The sequence below is a fragment of the Pocillopora verrucosa genome, chromosome 8 (genome assembly GCF_036669915.1).
Source record: "Pocillopora verrucosa isolate sample1 chromosome 8, ASM3666991v2, whole genome shotgun sequence".
NCBI classification, from domain to species: Eukaryota; Metazoa; Cnidaria; class Anthozoa; order Scleractinia; family Pocilloporidae; genus Pocillopora; species Pocillopora verrucosa.
This window is the reverse complement of record NC_089319.1, coordinates 23,676,297-23,698,780: the sequence shown is the minus strand read 5'-3', so window position 1 is coordinate 23,698,780 and position 22,484 is coordinate 23,676,297. Positions and strand designations below refer to the sequence as shown.

The 22,484-nt window shown below is 37.1% G+C and overlaps 3 protein-coding genes across 3 annotated transcripts in view; 2 read left to right on the top strand and 1 right to left on the bottom strand.

Annotated features, from left to right (window-relative positions):
• Positions 1–1,852: 1,852 nt before the first annotated feature.
• Positions 1,853–2,839, top strand: LOC136282752 (melatonin receptor type 1B-B-like). The gene has a single exon (XM_066170565.1). It carries the CDS (start codon positions 1,853–1,855, stop codon positions 2,837–2,839), a length of 987 nt encoding a protein of 328 aa, XP_066026662.1.
• A 1,006-nt stretch (positions 2,840–3,845) lies between these two features.
• On the top strand, positions 3,846–19,145 carry LOC131792564 (eukaryotic translation initiation factor 4 gamma 2-like). The gene is made up of 27 exons (XM_059109974.2): positions 3,846–3,945; positions 4,108–4,337; positions 5,094–5,196; positions 5,617–5,730; positions 6,415–6,481; positions 7,125–7,217; positions 7,611–7,669; positions 8,030–8,140; positions 8,508–8,618; positions 8,958–9,029; positions 9,557–9,810; positions 10,507–10,625; positions 10,906–10,955; positions 11,495–11,593; positions 12,309–12,407; positions 12,630–12,709; positions 13,169–13,295; positions 14,007–14,105; positions 14,576–14,677; positions 14,796–14,853; positions 15,191–15,237; positions 15,865–15,963; positions 16,073–16,131; positions 16,330–16,483; positions 16,849–16,903; positions 17,684–17,805; positions 17,880–19,145. Exons 4-27 carry the CDS (start codon positions 5,656–5,658, stop codon positions 17,943–17,945), a joined length of 2,277 nt encoding a protein of 758 aa, XP_058965957.2. The 5' UTR covers positions 3,846–3,945; positions 4,108–4,337; positions 5,094–5,196; positions 5,617–5,655; the 3' UTR covers positions 17,946–19,145.
• Positions 19,146–19,755: 610 nt separating this feature from the next.
• The window catches only part of LOC131792563 (cationic amino acid transporter 2-like), a 5,002-nt gene continuing 2,273 nt past the window's right edge, over positions 19,756–22,484 (bottom strand). The window contains exons 3-4 of the mRNA XM_059109973.2: positions 21,185–21,804; positions 19,756–20,751 (exon numbers count right to left, since the gene is read on the bottom strand). Coding sequence (XP_058965956.2) covers positions 20,672–20,751; positions 21,185–21,804 — 700 coding nt within the window. The 3' untranslated portion in view covers positions 19,756–20,671. The remainder of the gene's footprint in view (positions 20,752–21,184; positions 21,805–22,484) is intronic.

The following is a 22,484-nucleotide window of genomic DNA, read 5'->3' as shown; positions in this document are numbered from 1 at the left end:
CTAATCTTTGGCTAGCAATCCATGTTTCCAGAAGTTATTCGGTGGAATCAACCTTAAGTGTACTCGTTCGAGAATTTTGTTATAGTTTTGATCAACAGCATCATTCGTTTTGTTACATATCTTACAGTGAGCTTTATTACTTTGCCTAAATGACTGTGAATACATGAAAATCATGTATGTGAACTGCGGATTAATAAATGAATATGAGAGTCAGGTGATCTTTGTGGCAATGCACGCTGCTAACTTAGTAGTGAGAATAAGTCATGAACTTGAAAAATTCAGGCCTGTACGTGAGTTAAACCCATGACCTCTGCGATACCGATGCAGTTCTCTACCAACTGAGCTAACAAGCCAACTGGGGAGCTGGTCATTCTGTTAGTTCGCAGTAAACCGGTTAAGTGACGACAATTAAAAATTAGTCTGAACATATGAAAATAATACATGTGAAGTGCGGATTAATAAATGGATGTGTGTTGCTCAGCTCCTTTTGCTGAAAGGAACCATGCAGATATATTCCCAAGAAAGATTACTAAAGATAAAGGAAACACGTCTTCTGAGAAGAAGGATATTTGGCTATCCAGAAAGCGAGATCTTAACTTAGACTTAGTTTCCCTAATGATGCACAATCGCATTCAAGCTGTGCATAATTCCAATAAAGCAGCTAGCCCAACTTGTGGAAACCTCTGATCCTGAGGCTGAAATGTCCCCGTAAAAATCTGTAGGACTCAACAAGTCATGTCAAAAACCACTCATTATAAACTAACATATTACTTGAGTTCACAATGTAAAGGCGATATTTGAGACAATGCATTTAAGTTTGGTCGACGAGACTGACCCCGCACCCTCTTTCAATCGTACATGCTGAAGATGCACAACCATCTCGCTGACCAAGCAAACGTCTTTTTCTTAACTGGCTGTTGTATCGTTACCAGTCTTCGCCTCTTTAACAAAGGTACGAGGTGATTTTCCTCGTTTCCAAGCCGACGCTTTTCTCCGCTGGCGCCTGAAGTGATCGTTTAATTGACGAAGGAAAGTTTATGCAAACTCAAGAGGGACGTAAAGATAGATTTCATTAATTATTTATGTATAGTGGATTGTTATCGAGGAGTTTTCAGCCTTAGTTCTTACCCAAAATCTAAAATGATAATTTTTTTGCCTTATTGCTTTTCAATAAAATCACAATTGTTTCAAAAACCTTTTCCTGTGGTTACTTTTCGTGATATCCGCCTTATGTTAAGTTAAATTTCTATGAATTATGCAAAGCGATTTAACCTTGAGGCTGTAAACAGGCTTCGTTAATGACCTTGTTTTAACAATATCTCTGTCAAAACGATGATGAATTTTACAGTTCAATTTTCGATTTACAGCTTATAGATTGTTCTTTAATCGATATCAACCTAACAGTTGCTTTAGCCATGGAAAATTTCGCGAAGCATCTATTTTTTTGTTATAAAACCACTCCTTTATTTACACTGCACTAATGGCACTCTGTCGTGCAAATAAACATAAATTGCACACAATTTACAATCCACTTGAAACTTTGTGGACTCTTGGTGAGCTGTGAATGTTTTTGTTACAAAGTCGAACACCACTTCATTTATCACTTTGTTCAAGCTGTCGTGAAGACATTGATCAGATAGCTCTACTTACTATAAAAAACTTATGATAAGTTCTTAAACATTAGCCGCAAGATTTTAATTTCATCATACTTGCACATGCGCTGCCTTATCAAAGGCATCTTGTAGCCGAAAGAATTGGATGTTTTCATTAGAAAGGGAACTGAAAGCGGTTCAGTAAACAAATTTGCAAAACTGCCAAGGTAATCAACGATCTGTAACTGTTTAGACACGCAATGTTTTCGGTGGTAGCTGTGGCATGTAGCAGCTTGGTTCTTACCTTCATAATGGCTGTCGGTGTGGCTGGAAATCTTCTCATTGTGTGGATTATCAAAAGTTCTTCAAGACTGAAAGCTAGAAGCCATATTTTGATAGCTAACCTCGCCGTCGCGGACACACTTCAGAGCTGCAACATATTCTTTATGCTTGTTACCGCTATAAATGGAGGGTACTGGATGTTTGGCGAAACTATTTGTCAAATCACAGCTTTCTTGACTGTGGAGTTTGTGCTCGCATCTATGCTCAGCTTAACAACCATCAGCATTAATCGATATTTCAAGGTTATGCATGAGGAAAAATACGACAAGATATTCACTACCAAGTCTATTATGATTATTATTTCGTTCATTTGGACACTGCCTTTGATGTACGCTGTACCACCTTTGGTAGGCTGGTCGAGTTATGCTTTCGATCCTGGCAAATGCCTTTGCTTGTTTCGATTTCGCACGAAGAGTTCGTACGCATTTTTCCTAGTTGGCACAATGACCATTCCAGCTCTGGTAATTATCTGTTTCGCTTATTTCCGTGTTTTTCAAGTCGTGAAACTGCACAGAAACAGAGTTTGGAGTCTGCATTTTCATCAAGAACGAAGTAAACTGAGTTCAGATGAATATAAGATAACTTCTGCTGTTATAATAGTGGTTGTATCGTATATAATTTGCTTTGTTCCTGCTTCTGTTGTCAACTTCATCGAGATTTTAAACTCCGATTTTGAATTTCCTCTGTGGCTAGACTTCTCATCTTTTGTATTGATTTTCGTAAGTCATGCAAGCAACCCTCTCATTTACGGCTTCATGAATAGGCAGTACAGAGTGTCTTTTTTGGAATTACTACAGAAAGGGTCTCAAACAAAGAGAACCCGGAAGAATAAGAGCAAGAGGGGAGATCTGCATTTACAAAAACACTCTCCAGACCCGATAATGACATCTCAAGCTTTGAGATGACTAGATGAAAATAATGCAAGTTACTCAAAGAACTGTTCGACCACGTAGAATTAAGCTTCCAGTATTTATTTATACTGAAGGTTTTCTTTAAAAGTCTGACTGTTTTGCCTGAATGCCGAATGACTTTGACACGGTATTCTTGGTTTTCACATGACGTCACAGGCATTTTCAAACTAACTAACTCAAATAATAAAATTGTTCTTATTTCTACAGGACTCACTAGTTTCACGTTGCGTCGTATGTACAAGTACCTTGATTCAAAATAGCATTAAAAGCCACCAAGAACTGCAAAATGGATTTCTCTTAACTGACCCTCCCCCGCACTCTTTATCAGTCTGCCAAATCGTGTTTGACACTGAAGCACGAAAGCTAGAGCTGAAATGTTAGCTTCCAACACTTTCCTTTTTTCGTTTGGCACGTATTCTATTCTTCAGCGCTATTTTTGGAGGTTTCTCCCCCTTTCATTTCGCCTAAATTACGACGAGTTTGTCTCATCATTTACTGAGTTCGCTAGCGCCATCTTTTCAAGTTCGACTCAAAATCGTCAACCCATGCCCTCACGGCAAAAAAATGTTTCCTTTCCGGAGAGATCATAATGAGTTTTGCCAAAATACAAACATATTGTTCCAACTGAAACGCTTGATTGTACAAGTATGTTACGGCCGCTTTCGAGACCCCGGCCCCTGCGGGGTAATCGCGTATCCAGATCCTAACCGCTTGGCCGCGGAACGTCTGGGTACGAGACTAAGATGGGGGGAGTCAAGGAGTCAAGAAGCAAACAACTTACATTCCCATCACGAGATTTATCTCACCAGGAATCTCTGGAAACTTCTCTTTAATTAATCCGTCTTTATCAAATTTTGGATTAAAATTGTACCATTAGATCAGCCAGACTTTGTTATCTGTACTTTCCGGCCGTTTTAATTTGGTGTCCTGTATGTTCGGAGTCCTGTGCCGTATTGCAAACTGCCTTATGGGTATCTGCCCGTATAGCATATTGGGAACGCTTTAGAGAGAAAAATCGCTTAGAATACACGGGATATCATTGAGAGTAAAGCGGGCGAAAGAAATCAGCGATAATTTTCCCTTTTTTTCTTTTTTCTACGGTAAGATTTGAGCCAAAATATTCGCCTTATGAACTAACTTGAACAATTTGTACTTCTATTAAGTATCTAGAGATCTATATGCGCTGGAAAAAAAAAAGAATTCGCGAATTGGTATGATGGCGTGATCCTCGCCTTTGTTTAGAAATATTTCTTCTTTTGCAGGTTTTCCTTCAACAACGCGTTTTAGTAGACAAGTGAAAAGTTACAAAAGTGGACGGACGCGGGGCAAAATCTTCAGATTTTTCCGGAGTCAGGGAGGTTGTACCCGCATCGCTGCCGTTACAAGAGCAAAACCAAGTTCACTCGCAGCAAACTTTTCAACGATGGGTCCCTCCACAGATAAACCGGCTTCAATATCGTGACGATGAAGCGGTTTTTCGACGGGTCCGAGGGTAAAAATGTCGTTCTTTGCTCTTATGCATTTATTAAGGTTTTTATGATAATTTTGGTCTCTTCAGTGGTTAAGAATATGTGATCTGTACGTAAATGTTGTAACCATTTTTGATGTAGCCTTACAATGGCTTGAAAACTCGACACTGTAAAGTCTAATTTGTGACTTCAACTGTCAGTTGAGCTTTCTTTCGTTGGAACCCATCGATTTTACGAACAGATGCAGTCTTTTCTTTCTTGTAAAAATGATTTTTCGTAGGCATACGTCAATGATGAGAATTTTTTTGTTGTTGTAAAATGATTGGGGTGTTGTTGAATTTAATTAAGAAGCTTGAATTTTATTTTGTAGCCCGAGTGTTCTTAAGAGAACAACTTTGATATTGATCATTCCTTTGGGAAACAAGAAAATTTCTCTTGAGAGCACAAGTGTCTCTCTGGAGGAATGTCTTTGTCTGTCTCTGTTTTTCAGAGATTTTCTAAACACAAGTGGAACTGTGAAGAAAACTATATTGCAAGCCTCAGGCTTACCACTTATTTATGCTTCCATTTAGTACACATTGAACTCATTTCCTCTGGGAAGGAACCCTGTAATTTAATTGCTGATGTTTACTCTAATTGCTAATGTTATTAAATTAGTGTTCTATCCTATTTTTGATCTTTTATTCCAAAGCATATGAAGATTTGTATGTGATAGAAAAGCCAGTGGGACTAAGATTCCAGCTTCTTGATATAAGATGTTCTTGCCTTTCTTCCCTCAGGATCCTTAATAAACTAACTCCGGATAAATTTGATAAACTATGTAATGAACTGCTTGGAGTGGGTATTGAGACCAAGTACATTCTCAAAGGTGTGATTCTGTTGGTAAGTGTATTTAACATAATTTCAAGAAGTAAGAGCAAATTGCTTAGCTCAAATACTACTCTCTAATACTTAAGACCAATAAACTGTTTACATCACATGCATTCACTCTGCTCTTGAAATTCATATTTTCTCTCTGGAAATCTAATACTGGGAGTAAATTTTGTCTCAAAGTTTTCTCTTCACATCTGTTAGTTGTTCATACATGCCTTACCTGTATGGGGCTTTTACAGAACTTCCTTAGAATTATGGTAAGATAATTATTTTGGATGGATGGTTGAGATGTTGTTTCTTGTTTATGCTCCCAGACTTGTTTATGCAGACCTACCCAAGACCCATGCTTTTATGATTCTTGACAGCTTGTATACTATTTTTTTTTCTATAAATTACATGTATTTCTCAACTATGTTTCTCTATGTTAAGGTTTTTGAAAAAGCTCTTGATGAACCAAAATACAGTTCTATGTACGCCCAGCTGTGTCTGCGGCTTAGTGAAGAGGCACCAAACTTTGATGATCCTGGAAAAACTGGAAACTCGGTAAGTACAACTTTGAAAGTTATCACCAAAAAAATTGTTATCTCTGTTTTTACTGGAAGATTTTTAGCTAACATTTTTTAAAGAAACATAAACCTTGCACTATTACCATGGCTGGTTTTATCACCTGTAATTGTTGCATAGCTTTTAAAGGGAAGTCTGTTGCTTAACCACTTTAAGTTTACAAGTAAATTTAATTGCTAACTATAAATTGTGTTCTAGGAGGTCTTATTTTCTAAGACTAAAACAAGTCCATATAATTGGTTTCCTATTAAAGATTTGAATATCATAGCCTCAAATTTGAAAGAAGCTAATTGTTCCCTTGATTTCAATGGTAAAGTTTTGTTGAACATTACTAGCTCTATGGATTTTATTGTCATGAATTCAGTCACATGCCTTACATGACATGTAGGTCTGAATTTTGTGGCACATATTTGTGTGAAAGAATTAGTGTCTAGCCTCCTGTTCAAGGTTTTCTCTTAAAAAAAGGCTCTTCTTAGATCTGATAGTTAATTCTCTCCTCAAACTATTACACATTTTCTTATCAATAAGTGACAAGAATTTGGTTTTAGGTCAAGATAACCACTTTAACCGGTCAAGTTTGAGTATTCTCATTTACCTGTTTACTTGATAATGTTTGGATGTTATAGAGAGAAGTTGCTTGTTAATCACCTTGGTGTTTTTCAGACATTCCGACGTTTGCTTCTCAAACAGTGTGAGGATGAATTCAACAACAGAACCAAAGCTAGTCAAGGTAATCTAATAATACCTTCTGCATGGTGACATTTTTTAATTTGACATGAAGCAAATGCATTTTTAATGTATTTGTATTATTTTTTGATGGTTTTTTGCTGTTTAGCTCTTAGAACCTTGAAAGTGCTTTTAACTAGGCTGATGCTGTATGTCTGAAGCTTTTATTTTTAAAGGTAGATTTACGAGAGACTGTCAAGTCCAACACCACACATTATATTTCTCCAATTTTGTTGTATCAATCAATCCATCCATTTGGCTTTTTCCCATTTCTAGCATTCCCCTTTAGTTGTGTGGTAGGTGTTCCACTTTTCTTTTTCTCCATGGTGTGTTAGTAAATCCACTTTTCTTTTTCTCCATGGTGTGTTAATAAATCCTATAAAACAGGACATAATACAAGCAAACTTTTCACCTCATCACCCCATGAAGACTTGCATTTGAGGAGTTGAAACATCAGTATCAATACATTTGATAGTCTGACTCTACATTGTGCGACAAACGATGAAACGTTCATTTACCTACATTTTTATGTTAAACAGGATGCTTTTAGCTGATGTCAGTGGGTTGCTTGTTTTGTGTAGTTGGCAAAGTCCTTAGCTTTTGATTGACAATATTAATATTGCATCTTAATGCCTTTTGTATGGTAGCTTTTGATAAAAAAGATGGTCCACTTACACCGGAAGAGGAGGAACAACGGTCTACTATTAAGCGTAAAGTGTTGGGAAACATACGTTTCATTGGTAGGTTGAGAGCAGAGCTTTCCAGACAAGTGTCATGGAAATAACTAGTAGTTCATAAAGTAAGTAAAATAAACTTCAACAGCACCCAACCTTGTTTTACTTTGAGAGGTGATAAAAAAATAAATAAAATGTTCACTACAAGTTCAAAAAGTTTGTCCTTCAAGTTTATCTTTTCTCAATTGGTGTTTAAAACTTTGTTTCTTGTGCATACCATTTACTTCTATTGAAGGGTTTATTGTTCAGAAGAATCTACAGAAATTTATTTTCCTGTAAGTATTACACCAGAATCTGTAAGCAGGGCAAAAGGAAGTCAACAGAAAGATTGCATTTTGTAGAAGAATTTGTATAAGATAATAGTTATTTGTTGACACTAAGTCGATTTTCTGCAAATAGGTGAACTCTATAAGTATGACATGTTGCATGAGGCCATTGTACACAGATGCATTAAGCAGGTAAAGAATATTTTAGTGATAAGACTAAGTATGTTATTTCAAGACAGTGAATCACATCCGCAGAAACACCTTTTCATAACTTTTGCCATCTTTTAGTAAAAAATTAGTCTTAGTTAGTCTAGGAATCCATATGTTTGGGTTGTGGGAGAACCCTGAGAGTGACTAGCATTTAATATATCCCCATAATATCACCCCTGAATTACACATTAAGGTCATGAGAATAAGGGCAATGATCACCAACTAAAGGAATTCTTGATTGTTAAACAAATTCTCCTTGTCAGTACCTTAACAGTATGGAGAATTTGCATTCTGATGTTAGGGTGTAAAAGGTTAGCTTATTTATGGTTCCTCTTTCCTTAGCTGTTGGACAAGAAGAAGCGTGCTTCAGTGGCAGACTTGTCGGAGTCCATGGAGTGTCTCTGTTACTTGATGAGAACTGTGGGACCTAGACTGGACATTCCCAAAGCTAAGGTACAAATCAGTTTGGATAGCTTAAGGATTAACAATCGCTCAGAGTAGATCCTTGGAGTTAGTAACTTGAGTGTGAATTTCTTCGTCACTACTTTGTTTCAACTAGGTTCCTCTTATATATGCAAGCTTGGAAATTGGATTCTTCTCATTAATTACCACACATTTATCTCTTGGCTATCTCTTAGAACTGAGTGTTTTTATCAAACAATGTCCACAGTTGATAATTTCTTAGTTTTAACACTTGTCTCCTTGAAGATAGGAAAATATTCAGACTGGTCAGGATGTCTTGTCAGCTTTGTAGGAATTGCACTTGTCTTTGAGTCATTTAAGTTTATTTTATTTTTTAATTGTTGGCTTTTTCTTTCAGTCTCTGATGGATCAGTACTTTGAGCGCACCCAGCAGCTTTTATGCCGTGGGGACTTTCCAGTTCGCATAAGGTTCATGATTGAAGATGTCATAGAACTACGCAATACTAAGGTAAAAACCACATTATATAGTAGCCTGCCTCTATGACTCAACTTGATAAGAGAATAGTTGCATGATGTGTTACCAGGAGTGTAATCATGACATTTCATGGTTACCCTCTAACTCCTAGAAGTGATCAACATGTGACTTCTCCCTGTAATATCCATACATTATCCAGCAAACAGGTAATGAGAATACTCAAACTTATTGAATACAAGTTGCTTGATCTGACACCAAACTCTGGCAACTAATTTATAAGGAAATACATAGAAGCTAGAGGGGAGAATGAACACTCAGGTCTTGGGAATTACAGTTTAATGCAATATATTTGTTATTACTTGTGTTTGACAGTGGATTCCACGGAAGGCTGTACATGAGACAGGGCCTAAAATGATTCAGCAGATTCGCCAAGAGGCCTGGCAGGTAACTTGGTGCAGTCCTTGTACAGCCCATGCATGTACCTTGTATGAATGTGTAGTGCCCCTGATTATCCTGGGTGATTTTGTATTCAAGTTCTTTAAATTGACTTTCCAGATTACCTTGAACCTGGGTCATCATACTTGTTGGCTGTTGGGGCTTTGGAATATAAGGAGGAGCACAGAATGGTGTTAAAATTTGAAAATATTCCTAGACACAGTTTTTTTTCTTTATGGTGCATCAAGGCTATGAAGCTGTCTACCTATTATGTGGAAGTGCAGCACCCCATTTAGCCTGTGTATCTAAAAACTTAGAAAATAAAGTCTGTTACAGTAAAACTTTTTATTTTTAAAACAGTGACATAGCGATATTTTTGGGGGCCACATGTAGATTATTGTAAGTTACACTCAATAAAGAAGTCCTTTTACTTTCATAATGATGATGGTTATTATTGTTATTGTTATTATTATTATTATTATTATTATTATTATTATTATTCTGTCATTATTAACCTAAAATTGTTCTCTCTCTAGAATCAAGGTGGTAGACCTGGTTTCCCTGTTCCAGTTCATGGCCATGCACCTCGTAACATCCCACCACATGCTCCTGGTAACTGGATGAACCATGGAATAGGTAGAGGAGCTGGGAGAGGATCAGAGCACCAACAGATGAGCAGAGGCATGAATGATGTGTTTGTCACAGACAATGGATTTCGTCCCTCTGGTCCACGCTTTGAAGAATTTGGACCTGGTGGAGTACCCCCAGACAGGTCTGGGTTTGGTTTAAGGTATTGTCACTCAGATTCTTTGGACACCTTTTTTCACCCTCTAATTCACATGAGAGACCAATTTCAAGCAGAAAAGTGATGAGAGTGAAGAAAAAAATAAATTGAAGGATTATAAGTTGATCCAGCACCAAATTCTCTGAACTGACATCAAAAGAATTGAAAGGCAGACAGTAAGAATTACTCATGTGATCTTGGAAGTGAAAGGGTTAAGTCTTTAGTTCCTGTTGTTGAAATTACAAGTCACCTTTTGCAATATGTTTTCTTTTGAGGTAGACCACTTTATTTTAGACACCTGATCTCAGTTTGGAAGGGGTCCTAGTAAGAGTTTATTTATTGTAATTAAGCAGAAGAAAATGAGCCATTCATTTATTTACACAAATCAGCATTCAGAATTTTTTTCATGGGTTTCAAAATACTTGCTCTTTCTTTAAATTGTATTTGATCTGCAATCTGCAATATTGCCATGACAGCACATATGTCCATTGAAGATTGATAGTTATATCAGTAAGTAAAGTTATAAATTTGATCTTTATACATTCCTTTTTTTGTTTGCATTTACATGTGATTTTTTGGCACATTTTATTTCCATTTTTGGTTACCATTTATGTGAGTGGTACTGTATGTACCAAATGATCAGAATTATCCTGAAAGAAAAGGCTTAGGAACCTACTGATAAGATGTTTATTTTATTTACAGGTATCATGATGATGATTATGACCAATTTGCACCTCGGGACCCATGGGCTGATTTGTCATCAGCCAAACAAACAACCATGTCCTCCAATTCTGCAGCAAACAACTCAAAACCAACAGGAGGTATGGAACTCAGTTAAAGGTCCCTTAATGTTAATTTGTCTTCCAATGGTGGCTATGCAACCTCTGCCACAAACCTAGAAGTATCAAATTTGACATTACAAACTCCTTCCTTACTAAGACTGGAACCTAACCAACAATACTTGTCATTGTAGAAATAATTAGCTGCCTGACATATCCTTTTCTAAAAGGTATGAAATGTCCCTTAAATGTAGAGTGACCAGCTAACTAACCAATTGCCTGGTGAGCTGATTGAAAAACTTTTTTGAACCATTGTTTACAGGGGGATGGAGGCCAGCAACACGGCAAAATCATATGAGTTCAGATGGAGAGGTATGTTACTCTTGAGTTCTACAGTGGTTGTATTTTTGTTGGAAAAAGATCCTATCATGATCAACACTCTTCCACTTAAATTGTTGCTTAAAAAAAATGAAGACAGACAATGCTAGTAAAGGCCTGACCTGGAAAATAGACCTTCTTTACAGCACTTGTGTTGTCAAAGCTGTATGTCTTAAAATAACATGTTTAAAATTCAGGTCCCAGTTGATTTAAGGGTAGATTAACACTCTCTACAGGATTAATCCCTATCAAGTGGATAGCTTAATGCATTTTGATTGTGCCCTTCCACTGGGCCCAGTTGTTGAAAGAGTGGATAACACCATTTAATGGATAAAGTGCTATCCAAAACGTACTGTGCTAACCACTGGATAGAGATTTTTCCAGTAGATAATGTTGTCCACCTTTCAAACAACTGAGGCTTGTTGAAAAGCATTATCTCACCTGTGGTCATCTGTGCCCTGTTGTAAAGTTAAGAGCTTTTGTCAATTTTCCACACTTTAAATATTGAAATTATCTGTTTTTTTTCCTTCCAGATAAGTTTGCGGCCAGCAAGGGATTCAATTGCTGCGTCTCAGAGGCCTAGTGTACATGTAGGTGGCAGATCTCAAACCCCACCAACTCAAAAGCAACTGGTAAGTATCAATTTAGAATCAATCAATCAATTTTTTCATGATTCATCTCTCGAGAACAGTGAGATTAAAATTATTGTTTACAGTAAATAGCAAAGGGAATGGGTGGTAGGGCTGTAAGAAGCTGATAAGTAAGAAGAATGAGAGAAAAAAATTGGTAAGGTGTGAATATTCCCTTAAGCTTTTTTAACCCATGAGTGACTTACAATATCTCCCCTGAATCTTACATTAAGGTCATAAGAACTGAGCCTGGTCTTCAGTAGTGACACAAGCATAAGGGCAAGCATAAAAGCAAGCATAACAGTTCTTATTTCACCATGAAAATGGCCTTGACCCAAGCATAAACACTAGCACATGGATAAAAAATTTTCCTTTATTTATGTTTGTGTTTGTGCCTACGCTTGTGCTTGTGTTGCTATTGAAAACCAGGCTTTAAGGAAATGCTCACCAACTAAAGTAGTTCTTGATTGATCAACAAAATTCTCCCATCAGCAACCTAGGAAGTGTATAGAGAAAATTATGGAGAATTTTCATACTGATGTTGGGGTGTAAAGGGTAAACTGAGTGATGTTACATAAAACAAATATTTTCTTGTCCCACCATCCCTTTCAGTCAATAAGTACATAATATTTTATGAAAGCAATTTCTGAAAATTTATGGATTTTACTTTATGTAATTACTTTAGAAAAATCAATTCAATTTGTATTTAATATTTTAGGATCCCTTAAACAGAACTACTGCTCCACCCATAATTGAGAAAGCAAAGAAACAAAACAAACCACAAGCTCCTTCTACAGCTGATCTCCACAAGCAAATTGTGAGTGGCCTGCTCCACTTTTTTATTTAGATAACCATTTATTTATTATATCTGGCATATTTTACTTGGAACACTCTCACAATTGAGCATGTTGCTATGGAAGTGAAGAATGTTTTATTTTACTCTACTTGTATGAAAAAGCTTAATTTGACTAAAACTGAACTTTCAAAAATTCTGTAATGTGGTTTATATAGATTAAGGAATGTTATGTTATCTTCACAGGAGAACATTGTCACTGACTTTTTGGAGTCCAAGGATGTAGAAACTGCAACAAGAGCTATAAAGGATATCAAAGGAGCAAGGTATGCAGTTGTAGACAATTGTTTGCTAGACATACTGTTCTTTTTTTATAGTAAATAAGGTGAGTTTTGAAAGAAACTGATTACCATGTACTTACTTCAAGTTAGTATTGAAAATAATGTGAGCATTGCAAGTTCCTTACTGTAAACAGTACTGCTAGTATTGTAAATTGCTTTCTAAATTGATTTAAAAAAAATTTGAGTAAAGAAAAGTGTTTTTTGCTTCCTTACACCCTGAAGGAACTTGGTCATAATATACAAAATGATAAAAAGTTTTTGGTGAAATATCTTGAGTTTGTTATCTTGTTTTGCTACTGCTTTAAATCCTCATGTATTCTTTTCTCTGTTTTATGATAGGGGAAATTACTATCTTATGCAGACTTCATAAATTCTCAAATAAATTGCTTGTGAGAGTTTGAAAAATGTCAAACCCAATCAATTTTTTTTCCTTTTCATACTAAGGTATTTTACAAGCCTCATCAGTCAACTGTTTGCTAGAAGTCTTGGTACAGAAGATCAGGAATGTTTCAGTCAGCTCTTTGTTTCCTTGCACAAGTCACAGCTGTTAACAGCAGACATGTTTATCAAGGTAGGCTTTATGTTCATTTACATGTTCTGCTTCATGTCTGAGTGACCTAACCCTCTGACCCCCAAGAGTGACTAACATCTAATTTCTCATTACAATATTACCCTCAAGTCACATATTAAGGTCATGAGAACAAAGGAAATGATTACCAACTAAAGAAGCTCGTGATTTGTAAACAAATTCTCCTTTTCAGCTCCTTAAGAAATGTATAGAGAACAATGAAGAGAATATGCATGCTGACATGAGGGTGTAATGGGTTAACAGTAATGGTAGTTAAATGGCTGTCTAGTGAGCCACTTACATAATCTTAGTACAACTTTCTTCGTAAATCAAGTTTATATGCAAGCTTGCTGCACTCCCTTGTGCAAGGTTTGAAATGAAGCAAACAAATTTTATGATCTGAAATGATTACTAAACCTTTGAAGACTTTGCAAGCTCAGGAGCCTACAATTTATATATTGTGAAAAACTTGGCTGAAGTTTTTTATGATCTAGCACTTTCATGCAAACTGGGCACCGAAGCATGGATGTTGTGGAATCTTTATGGTCAACAGATCAATTAATTTCCCCCCAAACATTTCTTGAGAATGTGAAAAATTGAATTTATATAGTCAGATACAAGTTATGTACATTGTTGCTTAGTGTTACATCAGATACTTCCTTGTAGAACTTTGTTGTCAAAACAATTTCAAAATAGCTCTTTCTCGTTGTGCAGGGAGTTTCAGGTGTGCTGGAGCAGCACCAAGACCCACAGGAAGAGGACCTGAAAATCAAGAAACATATGGCACAGTTCATGGCTAAAGCTGTAACACAGGTAACAATTAAGTTGCATATGGCTAAAAAGGTTGGCTTGAGTTATTTATAAAGCAAGTGAAGATAGCAAAGCATTTTAATGTACGACATAATTACCCCTAACCCCCTCCCCCTCCTATCCAAGTCCCAGGTCAGATTGAGGAATCTGACATAGGCTAAATGAAATGAAACCACTTCCCCCTGGAGGGAAAGTATTTAGATTAAGCTGTCCTGGCCATGCTTCCACTAACATCATTTTTTTAGAGCAGAAATCAGTTATTCAACAGCTTTGGTCAACTCTTAATCAACTTCAGTAATCTTTTTTTAACCACAGCCTCTTTTCAGGAGTAGGGAACATACTGAAGAAGTAAAACTCTTCCACTCTATCACTCCTCATGTGACAGATCACTGACTAAAAATCCTTTTAGCTGCTCAGCATCTCTCTAGGACAGTGCATAAAACATTTTAAAACTTTGACTTGATTTCCAACAGGGAATTTTGAATTTAATCGAAGTGAGCTCCCTGACAGAAAATGGGAATTTCCACCCAACTCTCCTGTTGTGTCTAAAGGAACTAGAGGCCTTGAAAGGACCGGTATGTTATAACTATCCTTTTCTAAAGGAAATTTTTTTGGCCAATTTCTGTGTGCTTCTCCCTTTGCATGTTCGTTCTGCTTTCTTTATTCTAAGTAAATCTTTACATTATTCTTCAGGAGTGGCTAGTAAAAGAATTCACTGACAGCAAATTAGATCTGTTGCCTTCATTACCAGGTTTGTCAACAACATAAAATTTTTATTGCCTTTTAGATAACATTTATTATTTGAATTGAATGTAGCCAAGAAACAAGTGGCTTGGTTATGGACACAAGTTATCAGTTTAATCCATAAAGGAACGACAACAATTTTTTATCAATGAAATGTTTAAAACTCTGTCAAAACATTTGTCCTATTTTCTCAATTTTGTTTTCATTTGGAAAATGAGGTGAAGCCACATACAGAAAAACTTTGCATGCCCAAAGACTCTTGTTACTTTATCAGTGGATCCAAATGGAACATATGGAGATTATGGCTGTATAACCTACCTTTTTGGATTTTTCTTTGTTTGCAGAGGGAGAAAGAGCAAGTGAGAATTTCATGTCCATTCTGGAAAAACAGGTTTGTGAATGGGGGTAATGGTAAAAAAATTATGTTGGGAGAATGAGCAATTGAACACCAAATGACTTTACATACTGACTCCAGCAGATCCTGGGCACAACTGGGATCCCTGTGTTACTTATTTGGGGTGAATTCCCTTGCCTTCACACTGCCTTTCTTCTCAGTGTTAGGTTAATTAAGCCCAGTTATGGTTGGTAAACAAGCGTTCATGTTTTATTCTAAGTAACTGATTGTCTGTCAGTTTGTTTATAATTTGTTAGCTTCAGTTTTGCCTTCCATTAGGCAACATGTGACAAAACCTTCATCTTAAACCCTTAAATTCCCAAAATCTCAGTGTTATTGTTCTTCTCTAGCTACTTCTCAATTTCCTTGTATCGTAGTTAGGAGTGTTTGGTGTTAGATCTAGACAAAAACTCCTTCCTGATTAGTTTGAGTATTCTCATTACCTGTTTGCTGGATAATGTATGGATATTATAGGGAGAAGTCACATGTTAATCACTTCTGGGGGGGGGGGATGTGGTTAGACGGAAAAAATCCAAATCAAGTTTAGCTTTCCATCCTCTTTTAGCACTTACCAGCATTTAATGGGTATCTGACAAATCAATGATGATTGTTCTTTCTCCACAGAGTCTGGTATTCCTTTTCCCTCTCCTTCACATCCAAGCTGATCTTTATTCCAAAATCGAAGAAGATCCCACCGTCACTGCTATCTACAAATGGGTCAAGGTATACTTACAAAAGAGAAGCCAACATACCAATTATCCTTTCTGGCTGAAGAAATGTTTGCTCAGATGATAGAGGGAATCTGCTTTTTAATCTGCAACTTTTTTTGCAGGATAACGTCGAGTCGTCGTGGCACACCAATCCGGAATTTATTAATGTGCTTGCCACTTGGTAAGTGAAAATCCTTTCAAGACGAATTCTTGTTTTATGAAAACCTTATGATAGTCTTGCCTAACCCTGATTCTTTGTAAACTTTTTTGAAATTTGGCTTCGTTAGTGCTTACAAGTGTACTGGACTAATGGTAAAAAGAGTGATGTATAAATTGTTTTCATGTGATGTACAATTTAAACTGTATAATCTGTTCATAGTTTGTTAAAATACGCCACTAAGGACAGTACCCTAAGTGAGGGCCTGGACCCTACACAGGCCCCAGAAAAGGACTGGATAGAGAAAGAGAAGGCGGCCATGAAGAAATTACTTCCTTTGGTGGAGAAGTTTGTTCACGAGAAAAGCGAATTGCAAGTGAGTTTGTAAAACTTGTTTGTTCAATCTCTTCAAACTTTTCACTGATTTCCCCCATATCTACCTTTCAACCCAGATCATTTTGGGGAAATGAATATACATTTTTCGTTTTATCCTAGGATTCTTTGAGCTCCTCTCAAGAGAAGAGAATTTTATGGATCTTTCTTTTATGGTTCATTATTTTTTGCCTTCCTGTGTTTCAGAACCAGTTCCAGATGCACTTGTAAATATATCCGAAAACATAGAAAATTTAATTTTGTACCGATTTGTATTCAAATTAGTCTGCCGCACGTACATTTATTAAACGAATTTTTAGGGTTTATTTTTTTCTTTTTTTTTAAGTCTCCTATCTTTTTCTCTTCCAGGTCAGCGTATTGTATGCACTGCAAGTATTTTGTCACAACCACAGTTTTCCAAAAGGTATGGTCAATAATGAAATTTTCCAAGCTAGAGTGTCTCTTTTGTACGTCTTAAACCTCTCTTACCATTAGAGAAAATTTTGGAATACTCTAGTAAATTCAAAACCAAAGTGTTTACGACTGTCTATTGGAGTAGAGGTAGATCTTACTAGAAGCCATGAAAAACTCAAGGTTTAATGGTTTTATGTTAATATCTTATTGGCAGAGAAGGAAGCGAGAATTTTTAGCACAATCACACTACTTGATGGAGTAGATTCTATCAGGGTACTTTAGTATTATCAATTGAGTTGACAACGTAAATTGGCCACCTTAAAGAGTTTAAAAGCTAAACTCTATGCGGTGGCCAATTTACACTATCAACTCAGTTGATAATACTAAATTACTCTGTTGCACTGTCCCACCGACGCAGCACGACAGTTTCTTTAGAAACTTACCTTCTTTATTCATGGCAATTCTAAGGTTGGAATTCTGTAGATTTTGTAGATTTATCATGATTGGTCCGGAGGTGAATGTGTCGGTAATGCCTAGGATTTCAGTGTTTGGTTCGTAAAAATTGGAGTTCCTTTAGGTATTTCCACGGCACTGTGTGAGTAGCTCTCACTGATCAGCTATTTCCGATGCAGTGAAATTTTCATAACCCTATTTGTAATCGAAAAGATATAGCAATAATTTCGGAAAGAAAGTTCGTGGTTGGAAATACCTCGGAGGCTGTATCAGTAACTTGACAAGGAATTTGAAGCGCACATATCCTTTCTTACAGACAGCCATACTTGTTTTGTAGGTATGTTGCTGCGCATGTTTGTGTTGTTGTACGATACAGAAGTTGTGGAGGAGGACGCGTTTTTGAGGTGGAAAGAAGATGTGAGTGAGAAGCATCCCGGCAAAGGAAAAGCTCTCTTTCAGGTAACGATCAGTGCTGTTAATTACTTGTCATGGTGCGTTTGGTTCAGGCTGACAAAAATATGTTTTCATTTCAGGTTAACTCGTGGCTGACTTGGCTGGAAACCGCTGACGAAGAAGGAACAGACTCAGAACCCGAGTAACCAGGCTACATCCATGTTTTGATGGAAGCCTAAGTTGTGCAGAGAAGTGCATTCAGAGTGAATCTCTCCCGAAAATAAGACGCTAGCAAGAAAAATTGAAGTATAAAAAACAGAAAAAAATTGAAAAATTGAAAGAAATGCGTGAAGAATGCACTGAATAGAACTTTAAACTCATCGCTTTGTGTTCCAAACTGAGGTAATTCTCAGTGTAGCATGTAATAGTCTTGTAACCGCGCGCAGTTCTGCTCTAGTTTTATTTAGTTTGGTCTCTTAGTGTTAATTACCCGGACTAAGATATTTTGTACAAATGTGTCGCCAGTAAACGCTGTATGATTTGGTAAAAGCTAAAAAGTGTGACAAGGGAAACTCTAATGCGAATAACTGAAGTAATATTTCCCTGGAAATCAGGAGCTTAAAATTGTTCGCTTAATGTAATGATTTTCAGATTGCACATCAATCAGCAATGGTTAGAGTAACTGTAATTTTTTTTCTGTATAATTTGCGTAGATTTTTAAAATTTGTTTGCGTATTTGTTTGGTTCTTTTTTTTTTTTGCGGAAATATAAATCTTAGGTAGTATTGTGTTCACACTACTTGAATCCCCTTGCATCTTTCACAGTGAACACCGACAAGACATTTGCAGAGTGCTGGTAATTCTGACTTAATAGTATGTTAAAAGAAATATCCTTTACCCGACATGAGCCATGCAACAAGGAATCTATTTGCTCTCGAATTTGATGACCATTTTTCCTTCAATGACCTTGTCGTTCTCTCTTTTGTTTTTGTTTGTTTGTTTGTTTGTTTTGTTTATTAACGAAAAGAAAGGAAATCTTTTGAAAATCCCTGGCTCTTAAAACACGTCTCTTAGCCTGCCGGTAAGCCCTCATTATCAGGGCTGCTAGACGCACGGTTATCCGCCCGCGGGATCGTTTGAGACGCGCTAGGGAGATGTTTGACGGGGTCTGGCACTAATTATTATCAGTGATAGACCTCTGCAAACGTCTCGCGGGCAGGCGTTGTTCAAGGCGTCATATTTTCCTGCGGGCGAAGGAACACTCGTGCTGAAGCGCTGGTAATGAGGGCCAGCTCACAGACTGCACCCTTTTAGCGAACAACCACTCAACTCAATCTAGCCCCGCTGCCTGATATTAGTAGCATAGAATTCCTTTTCGGCCTTTTAATGTAATAAGTGAGGAAATAAAATATTGTCTAGTGTAAATGTTTGACGCGTCGTTATAGCCAGTTAAAATTTACCCTTCATTCTTATTCTCAGAAATGTCGAAGAGAATAGTGAAATGATGTACAGAGCATTTAACATTGCACAGCCTCTCCGGTAGCGCCCGTTGTAAAACTCTCACGAACACCTCTTCCTTATTACGGCCTCAGGGAGGTAAATAGGAGACTGCATAAAGAGATTTGGGAACCACGGAGGAGACTGCACTATTGCTAGGAACATTAAGACAGACGAAATGTCTTGACCCTTTTACCCCTGAGAGTGACTGGCATTGAATTTCTCCACACTGTTTCCATCAAACATTGTGGTCACGAGAATATAGGTGTGATCGCCAGCTGAAGGAACCCTTGATCGATGCTCAAATTCTCCTTTCATTACTACTGGATATCTAAAGAGTACAGTATGGAGAAAATTAAAGAAGGTTAAAAAAAATTTAAACTCTGGTGTCGTAAAGCGAGACAAGTTTTGTGATTATGTACAGAAAAATAGCAGAAATCTCCGTTCTTATATCGGAAGTTACTTTTCTTTCTTTATGAATTAAGAATAGAGCAATATCCTCAAAGAAAACAAAGAATCACGAATCCTTCGAGCCAAAGAAACACTTGTTGATCACACTTTATTTTTCGTGATGTCAGTTAAGCTAATCACACGATTTTGAGTGCAATTTTGAATAAAAAAGCGCCAGTAATGAACTAACATGAATGCACATGAGAAATATTTGGGATAGCATTTTAAGATTTTGCAGAAGCAAAGCGCACGAATTTTGCGCCAACATATTTTATTCAAATGTAACTATTCGTTCGTTTATAACAACAGCCTTCGTTAAAAAAGTTTTAAAGCCGCAAAACTATTCTAACAGTATGCTGCCTTGTTTTGCCATGATTTCACTCTCTTCTGCCCTCCATTACCTCTTCCTTATCGTGTTACCTGAAAACTGCATTTCTTTCAGCCACTCAGCGTGGAGACCACTATTAATACATTCTGTGACGATATTGATTTGCTATTTTAAATAGGATTTGTCACAACATTTTAATTGTATTTTAGTTCTGTTGTGGAAAAAACTTAACTTTCCTTCTTACTTAAATAGTCTGTTTTTTATTTATTTGAGAAATAAGAAAAAACAAATGAATCACCCTGATTCAGATGCACCAAAAATCACCTGAGACGTTTCACGAAAACTGATGATATTATCCAACACAGAGAACATATCGAAACATATTTGCCAATATTTTAGCAATAGTTCTCAAGTAAACCAAGTCAAAAAATTTCAAACACATTTACACTGTAAAAATTTCAAGTTTACCATCTGCGAACAAATGAATTAGATTAACACAACACAGAGTTTTTTTTAAAAGGAAACTTGATTCTTTCTCAGTTTGTTACGATTTGCGGAGTCTGTATTCTGATCTAGAACTTTCTCCTTCATCATCTGTCATCGAAGCACGCTGTCTTCAGATGAACATCAGTGCATTTTATGTGATTGGTTGGTCAGGCTACGACATCTGTTTTCCATCTCTGCGTGTTTCACCCTCCACACTGTGGCGGATTCCATAGAACAGATAGATGCTCATTCCTTGGATAATAACACAACACATTCACTTTGTAAGAGTACTTTTCACTGAGAGTTAAAAGTAATCTGAGACTGCAATGGTTTTGCTTTGCATGGCCCTGTGATTGGTCCAGGAAACTCGTGCCATTCTCTCAGCCAATCAGATGCAAGTGTGAGAAGCATTTTGAAAATATCACCAAGTAATGTAATTGAAAACACCACTAAAACGCATTTGAAAAAATGTTTGCAATCGAATTGAAAACGTATTTTGCGATGCAGTTCGTTGAGTTGAAATCGCTCAGAATAAAAGTTGACCATGTTCTTCGTCTAGTTTGAGAGGGCAGTGGCTAAAAGATACTCTCTGGGTTGTTGAGCATGCGCTCACTAAAGGCTCAAATACTTTCTCCCCCCTCCCCCAACTGCTATTACGTTTAAACTGGTTTGCTCAGTAACTTACCAATTACCATCCAAACAGCGAATCTGAGCCATGTCAGGTAAGAGAGCTTCAAAATGAGAAACAAGTTGATGAAAACGGACAATTGAGGTAACATAGGAACACAGGGGACCTTGAATGCCAGGGACACCTTATTCTGGGGCAGCCACAGGAGCAGGATAGTAGATCCAACCATTAGCAGGCCCATTAATACAATAATAATGATTGCCCACCATTTGGCTTGTAACAAGGCGTGTGAGCCATAGATTATCACAGCACTGAGGCCCACGGAAGCGAGGGTACTAGCACTGATACCATAGAGGGCTAATTGAGCAGTCCTTGGCGTTGGTTGTTGGACTCCTCTGTTACCCAGTAGCGGAGAACTTTCGCTTGGGCCGTGAGGAGGTGTGGCCAAGCTACCATCTTGCTTGCTCGATTCTTTGATCAGTCCAATATTTTCTGGCTGGTATCTCAAGATTAAAACACACAGCGACACTATGGAATAAGCTAAGAGTGTGCCGATAGACATCATTTCTACCAGCGAGTCCAGGTCAAAGATTAGAGCCAAAAATGCAGAAAACACCCCGGATATTATTGTTGCAATCACTGGTATCTCTGTCCTTGGGTTCACTTTAGCCAAAAATCTAAAAACAAACCAATCAATATTGATTTAGAAAGTCGTGTTAGTATTGCAATTACAGGAGCTTCTATATTATATCAGTTTTCAATTAAGTGTCGAAATTAAAACCAAAGTAATCCCAGTGACCAATCAGAACAGGGGTGTACATTATCATTAGCCAATGAGAACTCAAAGTGCAAACACGCAAACTGCCTGAAGCGCGGGAAAACGCGAATGACCAAGTCACGATTGTTTTTAGTTATGCATCTAATTGGTGGGGAGGATGGCGCGAGATTTCTGAACCAATCACAGATCAAAGTTAAGTAAAATTAAATTGAGCAGTCCCGAAATGCTTTCTATACCCATTCTAAATTTGATATAATAAAGCAAAACGGAATTGTAATGTAAGTACCGAATTCTTCAGTAGTTCTTGTTAGGTAGTAAGTGAGTGGTAAGTAATTGTTGGTAACTGTTGCGCTGCATACGCATTGTAAGCGATTAATAATGAGAATGATAATAATAATAATAATAATGATAATAATAATAATAATAATAATAACGATAATTATAATGATGATGATAATAAAAATAAAAAAAGATGTCATGGTAAGGTCAGTTATATGCTACCTAGCTTGTGTTGCTAGCGGTCTGCGGTTTTGGGGGCGGAGAGAAAAAAAATGAAAGACCCCAAGACCCCCCACCCCC